The sequence below is a fragment of the Lampris incognitus genome, chromosome 9, assembly GCF_029633865.1.
Source record: "Lampris incognitus isolate fLamInc1 chromosome 9, fLamInc1.hap2, whole genome shotgun sequence".
In the NCBI taxonomy this organism is placed as follows: Eukaryota; Metazoa; Chordata; class Actinopteri; order Lampriformes; family Lampridae; genus Lampris; species Lampris incognitus.
This window is the reverse complement of record NC_079219.1, coordinates 1,043,179-1,053,695: the sequence shown is the minus strand read 5'-3', so window position 1 is coordinate 1,053,695 and position 10,517 is coordinate 1,043,179. Positions and strand designations below refer to the sequence as shown.

General features: G+C 49.7%; 1 protein-coding gene across 1 annotated transcript; it reads left to right on the top strand.

The window, feature by feature from the left end:
* Positions 1-7,113: 7,113 nt before the first annotated feature.
* Positions 7,114-10,312, top strand: mgat1a (alpha-1,3-mannosyl-glycoprotein 2-beta-N-acetylglucosaminyltransferase a). Its single transcript, XM_056286605.1, has 3 exons — positions 7,114-7,315; positions 7,787-8,693; positions 8,943-10,312. Exons 2-3 carry the CDS (start codon positions 8,064-8,066, stop codon positions 9,639-9,641), a joined length of 1,329 nt encoding a protein of 442 aa, XP_056142580.1. The 5' UTR covers positions 7,114-7,315; positions 7,787-8,063; the 3' UTR covers positions 9,642-10,312.
* Positions 10,313-10,517: the final 205 nt, after the last annotated feature.

Here is a 10,517-nt window from a genome sequence, read left to right as displayed (position 1 = left end):
GTGGCCCTGCTGAGGTGGCATGGAGGTATCAGCCAGCCTGTGGCCCTGCTGAGGTGGCATGGAGGTATCAGCCAGCCTGTGGCCCTGCTGAGGTGGTATGGAGGTATCAGCCAGCCTGTGGCCCTGCTGAGGTGGCATGGAGGTATCAGCCAGCCTGTGGCCCTGCTGAGGTGGTATGGAGGTATCAGCCAGCCTGTGGCCCTGCTGAGGTGGCATGGAGGTATCAGCCAGCCAGTGGCCCTGCTGAGGTGGCATGGAGGTATCAGCCAGCCTGTGGCCCTGCTGAGGTGGTTTGGAGGTATCAGCCAGCCTGTGGCCCTGCTGAGGTGGTTTGGAGGTATCAGCCAGCCTGTGGCCCTGCTGAGGTGGTTTGGAGGTATCAGCCAGCCTGTGGCCCTGCTGAGGTGGCATGGAGGTATCAGCCAGCCTGTGGCCCTGCTGAGGTGGTTTGGAGGTATCAGCCAGCCTGTGGCCCTGCTGAGGTGGTTTGGAGGTATCAGCCAGCCTGTGGCCCTGCTGAGGTGGCATGGAGGTATCAGCCAGCCTGTGGCCCTGCTGAGGTGGTTTGGAGGTATCAGCCAGCCTGTGGCCCTGCTGAGGTGGTTTGGAGGTATCAGCCAGCCTGTGGCCCTGCTGAGGTGGCATGGAGGTATCAGCCAGCCTGTGGCCCTGCTGAGGTGGTATGGAGGTATCAGCCAGCCTGTGGCCCTGCTGAGGTGGTATGGAGGTATCAGCCAGCCTGTGGCCCTGCTGAGGTGGCATGGAGGTATCAGCCAGCCTGTGGCCCTGCTGAGGTGGCATGGAGGTATCAGCCAGCCTGTGGCCCTGCTGAGGTGGCATGGAGGTATCAGCCAGCCTGTGGCCCTGCTGAGGTGGCTTGGAGGTATCAGCCAGCCTGTGGCCCTGCTGAGGTGGTATGGAGGTATCAGCCAGCCTGTGGCCCTGCTGAGGTGGCATGGAGGTATCAGCCAGCCTGTGGCCCTGCTGAGGTGGTATGGAGGTATCAGCCAGCCTGTGGCCCTGCTGAGGTGGCATGGAGGTATCAGCCAGCCTGTGGCCCTGCTGAGGTGGTATGGAGGTATCAGCCAGCCTGTGGCCCTGCTGAGGTGGTATGGAGGTATCAGCCAGCCTGTGGCCCTGCTGAGGTGGTATGGAGGTATCAGCCAGCCTGTGGCCCTGCTGAGGTGGTATGGAGGTATCAGCCAGCCTGTGGCCCTGCTGAGGTGGCATGGAGGTATCAGCCAGCCTGTGGCCCTGCTGAGGTGGCATGGAGGTATCAGCCAGCCTGTGGCCCTGCTGAGGTGGCATGGAGGTATCAGCCAGCCTGTGGCCCTGCTGAGGTGGTATGGAGGTATCAGTCAGCCTGTGGCCCTGCTGAGGTGGTATGGAGGTATCAGCCAGCCTGTGGCCCTGCTGAGGTGGCATGGAGGTATCAGCCAGCCTGTGGCCCTACTGAGGTGGCATGGAGGTATCAGCCAGCCTGTGGCCCTGCTGAGGTGGTATGGAGGTATCAGCCAGCCAGTGGCCCTGCTGAGGTGGCATGGAGGTATCAGCCAGCCTGTGGCCCTGCTGAGGTGGCATGGAGGTATCAGCCAGCCTGTGGCCCTGCTGAGGTGGCATGGAGGTATCAGCCAGCCTGTGGCCCTGCTGAGGTGGTTTGGAGGTATCAGCCAGCCTGTGGCCCTGCTGAGGTGGTTTGGAGGTATCAGCTAGCCTGTGGCCCTGCTGAGGTGGTATGGAGGTATCAGCCAGCCTGTGGCCCTGCTGAGGTGGCATGGAGGTATCAGCCAGCCTGTGGCCCTGCTGAGGTGGTATGGAGGTATCAGCCAGCCTGTGGCCCTGCTGAGGTGGCATGGAGGTATCAGCCAGCCTGTGGCCCTGCTGAGGTGGTATGGAGGTATCAGCCAGCCTGTGGCCCTACTGAGGTGGCATGGAGGTATCAGCCAGCCTGTGGCCCTGCTGAGGTGGTATGGAGGTATCAGCCAGCCTGTGGCCCTGCTGAGGTGGTATGGAGGTATCAGCCAGCCTGTGGCCCTACTGAGGTGGTATGGAGGTATCAGCCAGCCTGTGGCCCTGCTGAGGTGGTATGGAGGTATCAGCCAGCCTGTGGCCCTGCTGAGGTGGTATGGAGGTATCAGCCAGCCTGTGGCCCTGCTGAGGTGGTATGTAGGTATCAGCCAGCCTGTGGCCCTGCTGAGGTGGTATGGAAGCCCAGGTTGCTTTGATAGCGGCCTTCAGCTCGTCTGCATTGTTGGGTCTGGTGTCTCTCATCTTCCTCTTGACAACACCCCATAGATTCTCTATGGGGTTCAGGTCAGGCGAGTTGGCTGGCCAACCAAGCACAGTAATACCATGGTAGTTCTGGCACTGTGGGCAGGTGCCAAGTCCTGCTGGGAAATGAAACCAGCATCTCCATACAGCTTGTCAGCAGACGGAAGCATGAAGTGCTCTGAAGTCTCCTGGTAGACGGCTGCGTTGACTCTGGGCTTGATGAAACACCGTGGACCAACACCAGCAGATGACATGGCACCCCAAGTCCTCACTGACTGTGGAGGCTTCACATTGGACTTCAAGCAGCTTGGATTCTGTGCCTCTCCACTCTTCCTCCAGACTCTGGGACCTTGATTTAGAAATGAAATGCAACATTTACTTTCATCTAAGAAGAGGACTTTGGACCACTGACCAACGGTCCAGTTCTTTTTCTCCTTAGCCCAGGTAGGACGCTTCTGACGTTGTCTCTGGTCCAGGAGGGGCTTGACACTAGGAAAGCCACACTTGTAGCCCAGTTCCTGGGCACCTCTGTGCGTGGTGGCTCTTGATGCACTGACTCCAGCCTCAGTCCACTCCTTGTGAAGCTCCCCAAGTTCTTGAATCGGCCTTGCTTGACAATCCTCTCAAGGCTGCGGTCATCCCTGTTGCTTGTGCACCTTTTCCTACCACACTTTTCCCTTCCAGTCAACTTTCCGTGGATATGCTTTGATACAGCACTCTGCCAACAGCCAGCCCTTCCAGCAACGACCTCCTGTGGCTTATGGGGTGTTGTCAAGAGGAAGACGAGAGGCACCAGACCCAACAATGCAGACGAGCTGAAGGCCACTATCAAAGCAACCTGGGCTTCCATACCACCTCAGCAGGGCCACAGGCTGGCTGATACCTCCATGCCACGCCGCACTGATGCAGTAATTTGTGCAAAAGGAGCCCCGACCAAATGTCGAGTGCATAAATGAACATACTTTTCAGAAGGTCGACATTTCTGTATTATAAATCCTTTTTTTGATTGGTCTTCTGTAATATTCAAATATTTTGAGACACTGGATTTTTGATTTTCATGAGCTGTAAGCCGTAATCATCAAGATTAAAACAAAAAAGCTTGACATATTTTGCTTTATGTGTAATGAATCTAGAATATATGAAAGTTTCACTTTTTGAAATTAAATTATGGAAAATAATGAACTTTTCCACAATATTCTAATTTTGTGAGATGCCCCTGTAAACCAGTCGTCCTACTGGCAGGTTCCATCCAATGATGTAACCTACCAGTACGTCAAGTCAGTTTTATTTGTACAGCCCAGTATCACACATTACAAATGTGCCTCAGGGGGCTTTACAGCAACACAACATCCTGTCCTTAGACCCTCTCATCGGATAAGGAACAACCCCCTAAAACCCTTTAACAGGGAGAAATCTCAGGGAGAGGAGCAGAGGAGGATCTCTCTCCCAAGGCCATGATGTTGTGTTTACACAAATTACACAATAAAACACTGAAAGAGGATAATACAATTATAATGCACTTATAAAGTATATGATGAGCAAGATGCCATGCAGTGTCCAGATGCACAAAACAGGAAACAAGCAAACTGCTGTTTGTCTGCATAACTCTGATAAATGAGAGGTTGAATATGTTAGAATATATTCATAAAACTACAAAGAATAACTGTTTTTGTCCCACTTCAAACTTCGTATGTGGATCACATAGCTAACTATGTGACATTAAGACCTTTGTCATCTTCTTTTGTTGACAGTTTTTACAGGACACATCACATCTACTCAAAGGGGTAGAAACTAGGTGATGGCTGATGATGGAGCATGAATATTGCTGTGTTGTCACAGGAAAAGGAAGTAACTGAAACTGCGGTACTTAACTATGCCACTAGAAGGCAAAAGACTCTAAAGATCATGGAACTATGCCCCTAGTGGCAGGGAGGCTCTAAAAATAAAGGAAACCGTTCCATCACATATGTACATAATATGAGTTATGTGTAGTCGGTTACCCTGTGTGTGTGTGTGTGTGTGTGTGTGTGTGTGTGTGTGTGTGTGTGTGTGTGTGTGTGTGTGTGTGTGTGTGTGTGTGTGTGTGTGTACATACACACAGGGTGTTGTGATGCGTCTGGTGCAGCAGTGTATAGTTGGAGGGAAGGTGCATGTGTTCTTCCAACCCGCTTGTGTCCTTCCTGCCCTTAGCTTGCTGCCGCTGGCTAGCCTCTGTGGCCAATAGGGAAGCATCCTAGCGTGTAAGCCTTCCCTTGCCAGTACATAGCCTCTCCTTCACCAAGACTCCTGCCCTTAGCTTGCTGCCGCTGGCTAGCCTCTGTGGCCAATAGGGAAGCATGCTAGCGTGTAAGCCTTCCCTTGCCAGTACATAGCCTCTCCTTCACCAAGACTCCTGCCCTTAGCTTGCTGCCGCTGGCTAGCCTCTGTGGCGAATAGGGCAGGATGCTAGCGTGTAAGCCTTCCCTTGCCAGTACATAGCCTCTCCTTCACCAAGACTCCTGCCCTTAGCTTGCTGCCGCTGGCTAGCCTCTGGCGAATAGGGAAGCGTCCTAGCGTGTAAGCCTTCCCTTGCCAGTACATAGCCTCTCCTTCACCAAGACTCCTGCCAGGCCTCCCCGTGGCCACACGTGGTAACTGGGGTCTTGCGGCCCCAGGCTAACTTGGCAGGGGATCTCGGAGCAGCAGTGGGCCCCAGAGATATGGTGTGCAGGCCCACCCTGGTGGACACGCCCTGGCACCTATCAACCACTGCCCCGCTGCCTTGTGGGTGAGTCTGGAAGACATAAGGCTAAGGGAGCTTACCCCAACAGAAAAGCAAGCTGTGGCGGCACGCTTCGAGGCGGTTTCCGAAAAACTGGATTTCCGGCAGCCCCCTGCAGTTGTGTGGAGGTGCCGGTCGTCTAGGGGTCCCCCTTGCCATCGGAACCATCTCCTCTACAATCAAGTCATGTGGCGTTGGGAGAAGTGCACCCCCCATGCCACTTTAAAACCATCTCTGCGCAGGTATCTTCTGCTACCTGAGTCCTCAAAGGACCCACAAATAGAAGAAGATGGTCATCATCGGGCACCATGGACAACCAACCAGCAAGCAAGCAAGTGTGTGCGTGTGTGTGTGTGTGTGTGTGTGTGTGTGTGTGTGTGCATGCTTGAGCATGAGGGGGGCAGTATGGGTCAGCGACGGGGCCCTGGTAAGGTCAGAGTTCACAGTCCTGATGGCCTGAGGAAAGAAACTCCGTCTCAGTCTCTGTATTTGCAGCATGACTGCGGAGGCGCTTGCCTGACCGCAGCAGATGGAACAGTGCGTTGTTGGGGTGGTGAGGGTCCTTCATAATCCTGTAAGCTCTGGTTCGGCACCTCTTGGTGTATAAGTCCTGCAGGGTGGGGAGTAAGTTACCAATAGTGCGCTCAGCCGAACACACTACCCTATGCAGAGCCTTCCTATCCTGGATGGAGCTGTTTCCAAACCAGGTAGCGATGCATCCTGTCAATGTGCTCTCCACTGCAACCCGAGTAGAAGGATTGAAGGATCTTCCGGGAGACTTTGAATTTCCTCAGCTGCCTGAGGTGATAGAGGCGCTGCCTTGCCTTGCTCACCAGAGTGTCTGTGTGTTAGTGCCATTTGAGATCCTCTGTAAGGTGGACTCCCAGGTATTTATACCTGCTCACCCTCTCCACAGTAGTCCCATTAATCCTCAATGGTGAGTATGTCCTCTGTTGTTGTTGTGCCCTCCTAAAGTCCACAATCATCTCCTCAACGTTACAGTTGGCCTATATACATTTGCATTACATTTAGATTATATATTGTCATTACAGTTGGCCCATATACATTTGCATTACATTTAGATTATATATTGTCGTTACAGTTGGCCCATATACATTTGCATTACATTTAGATTACATCTTGTCGTTACATTTGGCCTATATACATTTGCATTACATTTAGATTACATCTTGTCGTTACAGTTGGCCTATATATACATTTGCATTACATTTAGATCACATCTTGTCGTTACAATTGGCCTATACATATTTGCATTACATTTAGATCACATCTTGTCGTCACAGTTGGCCTATATACATTTGCATTACATTTAGATTACATCTTGTCGTTACAGTTGGCCTATATATACACACACACACACACACATACATTTGCATTACATTTAGATTACATCTTGTCGTTACTGTTGGCCTATATATATACATTTGCATTACATTTAGATTACATCACGTATCTGACTATTTGACTTTAAGACCTTTGTTGTCGTCTTGTATGACCAAATTTGAGCATAATCAAATTCATAGGCCAAGTTGTTACATACAAGGAGTATGTCCCGGTTTGGCTCACATGGATCAACCTTAAGGAATACACAATACAAAAACACTACCAACAAAAGGGTTGAGGGTAAGGGAGGATAAACCAATTATAAAGGTTGGTAGGGAATGTGGAATAGTGCTGTCAGTGTCCAGAGTATTGCGCGATAGCCCAGACACTTGGCTGGGTCTAGCAATGGGCGCGGCGCGGCGCGGCGCGGCGCGGTATAACTACTGTAGGGTAAAGGGTAGGACGCTCTGTCATGTCCGTCTACCTCAGGTATGTGTGTAAGTAAGCTGCTAGCGTCTATTTCAGCATCTCCGGTACATCCTCGGCACGTCATCACCTCTTATTTCTCCTGTATAAGTCAATGCTTGCGTAGATATGTGAAGATTATGACGCAATAAAAACGGAACCTTCATCAACTTTCGGCGCCCCAGCGCGCCAGCTGCAGAGGTTGTGTGACTTCTGAAGATGACAGTTGGGGCGGGACTTCCTGCGAGTCTTTTCGATCCGGAAGTGGACTCTGTACTTCTGCTGTCTTGGCAAGAAAGGGAAGTAAACTAACGAGATCAAGTTGAATTATTCTTGGGAAACTCTCAAGTCCGTGTTTTTGACGCGTAGCGGCCACTGCGTCCTTTTCTTTTCATCGATTTGTTTTATTTGTAGCTCATTGCCATCGGAAAGAGCGGAGGAATGGCCACTAAGGGAAGAAGTGGTCACATGGTGGTAAGAGGAAAGCGGGTTTTCAGATGCAACACGTTATTGATTCTGCTTTCGTCTGTCTTCTGTCCATCGAGAGCTCGCAGAAAAGAAGCAAGCGATATTTAGGTACGCGCCTTTGTAGACCCAATACCCTTTGGTTGTGCTGGGTTGGCTGAGGTAGCTACCTACAGGTGATACGCAAATCGATGACGGGTGAATGACAGATCCCTGGCCCGTCAGTGCACGGCACGCTGCACAGGAGCGCTGCAGCCATATGGCGGCGGCGGCGGCGGCGGCGCTCCGGTGCAGCGTGCCGTGCACCGGAGCGCTGCGGAGCGCCGCCATATGGCTGCGGAGCGGGCCGTCTGGGCCGCTTTCACAAGCCTTCATGTACTTGTGTAAATGCTTATTTCCTCTTCTCTTTAGTACTGTTTGCCTTTGCCTGCCTTTTGTACGTTCAAGCGATGGTAATTCCATGTCTTTTTATTATTTCAGATGGGAGATGATTGTACCAGCTGTCTATCCAGCAGGTTCAAACCTTGAATCCAATATGCACCCTGCTCTGCCGTGGACTTTCCCCCCAGCTATGTGTCTTCCTACCTCAGGTCAATAGCAGGTGTACAGAACCTCACAAACAGAAAAGTGACTCCAAAATTTCAACCATGCTTATTTGTTGAGTCACAAACTGCTCCTAGACATTTCCCTTTGGTACTGTCTTGTATATATGACATACCTTTCTATTCAACCCCTATCCTCCCTGAGCTTTTAGGCCATGTTACGTAAAAGAGGCTCTCTCATTGTTTGTGGTACATTCCTGTTTGTTACCTGGAATGCCATACTGGTTCTCCTTCTATGGGGGAGGCCACCGTCTGGTCAATCAGGTGAGCCTGGCAAAGAGCAGAGCAAGCTGGGTAAAGACCCAGTTGTTGATGTTATGGAAGATGTGCTCCGAATGGCAGACACATTTGAGGCAGAACTTGAAATGCAGAAAAAAATTCTGCTACAGATCCAAAGTCATCACTCACTGTGGGAACCACCAAAAGGAATTGGGCAGAAGGTAGTTCCCAGTCAAACCGTCATTCCTATCCTGGTTATCGCCTGTAACAGGGTCACTGTGAAACGCTGCTTGGATAAACTGCTAGAATACCGCCCCTCAGCCGAGCTCTACCCTATTATAGTCAGCCAAGACTGTGGACATGCCGAGACAGCTGAGGTAATTAGTTCTTATGGCAATCAGCTAATTCACCTGAAACAGCCAGATCTGTCAGATATCGCTGTGCGACCGGAACACAGGAAGTTTCAAGGTTACTACAAAATTTCCAGGCATTACCGATGGGCTCTTAACCAGGTGTTCAGATCCCTTTCTCATACTTCTGTTGTGATCGTTGAGGATGACCTGGAGGTAAAACACACTGTCATTAAAATTGTTGTCATATTGCTTTTAATTTGTCATATAAGAATCAAAAGTTCACTGAAACATTTAAAGTTAGATTGTTATATGTAAGAAAATATAAAACATGGATGTTTTTTTATTTCATTTGCAGACGTTTAATAATGTCAACCAAGCTACTGAATTATTTGTTCTCCTTGGCCATTGGTTATATAAATAACCCCCCTACCCCACCCCCAAACATTTAACCTCCTACTCTAGGTGGCGCCAGACTTCTTTGAGTACTTTGGAGCGCTACACCCGCTCCTGAAATCTGATGTCAGTCTGTGGTGCGTGTCAGCCTGGAATGACAATGGCAAGGATGGTTATGTGGATCCTGGCAAAGCAAACCTGCTCTACAGGACAGACTTCTTCCCTGGCCTGGGCTGGATGCTCCTCAGAGACCTGTGGGAAGAGTTGGAACCCAAGTGGCCAGCTTCTTTCTGGGATGACTGGCTGCGTCAGCCAGAGCAGCGTCGCAACCGAGCGTGTATCCGCCCAGAGATATCACGAACATTAACTTTTGGTCGGAGTGGGGTGAGCCTGGGGCAATTTTTTGACAGATACCTGCGTTATATCAAACTCAATTCTGAATTTGTGCCTTTCACCAAAATGGACCTGAGTTTCTTGAAGGAGGAGATGTACAGAGAGAAGTTTGAGAAGGATGTTTACAGTGCTCCTGTGGTGACATATGAAGATGTGAAGCAGGGTCAGCTGACTGGACCTGGGCCCTTTCGCCTGCAGTACTCGACGAAGAACAGTTTTAAAACCCTGGCTAAGAATTTGGGCATCATGGAGGACTTGAAGTCTGGAGTCCCACGGACAGGATACAGGGGCGTGGTCAGTTTCATGTCAAAAGGACGGAGAATCTACTTAGCCCCACCTCCAGGATGGACCCACTATGACCCAACCTGGAGCTGATGAAAGGGAATGCAGACGGAAAGCCTGTGTGCAGTTGCCTTGAAGTGATCTACTAGGTGTCAGTGGGAGAGACCATTCCATACCAAAGAATGAATTGATTCAAGTTTATATTTGAATAAATGCTTAAATGTGGTTTCGCTCATGCAGTGTCCTTTGATAATGAAGAATGGGTTCTTCTCTCTGGTGTTGGAGTTCCCCCCCCCCCCCATATCACTCAGGTCTTTTACATGATCCCAAACGTTTTTTACAACGTTGGCTTTAGAGTTACTCAGACATAACTGTAAAATTCAAGAGATTTATTTTTATACTATGCTAATTGTGCACATGACATTGTTTAAGGCATTTAATGCTATACACGCTTTTGTCACTTTTCTTTAAATTATATGCAATTGTTGGGGGAGCTTATATGTGCTAGGTTTTTTAACGATAAGTGTATTTTGTAAATCTGTGGTTTGGTTGCTTATGGTGGTGGTCAGTGGTAATAAGTGCAGTATAATCCATCATTGAAATGTAATTATCTTCACCTTCTGTGCCATTACTTTCTTCCTCTGTACTTATCATTGCACATGTTTGTTTAATAACTGTCCAAAGAGTGGACTTTGCACTCGCTGTGCAGAATTCATATTTTTGTGTGTTGCTTTATTTTTGGAATAAAGTTGATACACTGTTTTATCAAGATAGTAACGTATAAATGTATTACTTGTCTTCCACAGTCACTGCATTATGGTGTCAGTTCAGTTGGCTGAAACAGGCTTGACACTCCCACAAATATTGACAGTAGCGTTTGCAAACATGCAACCGTTCATTTCTTTCCTTTGACTGGTAATTCAACATTTTCACAGCAACAACAAAAAACAAAAAAAAGCAAATGTAATT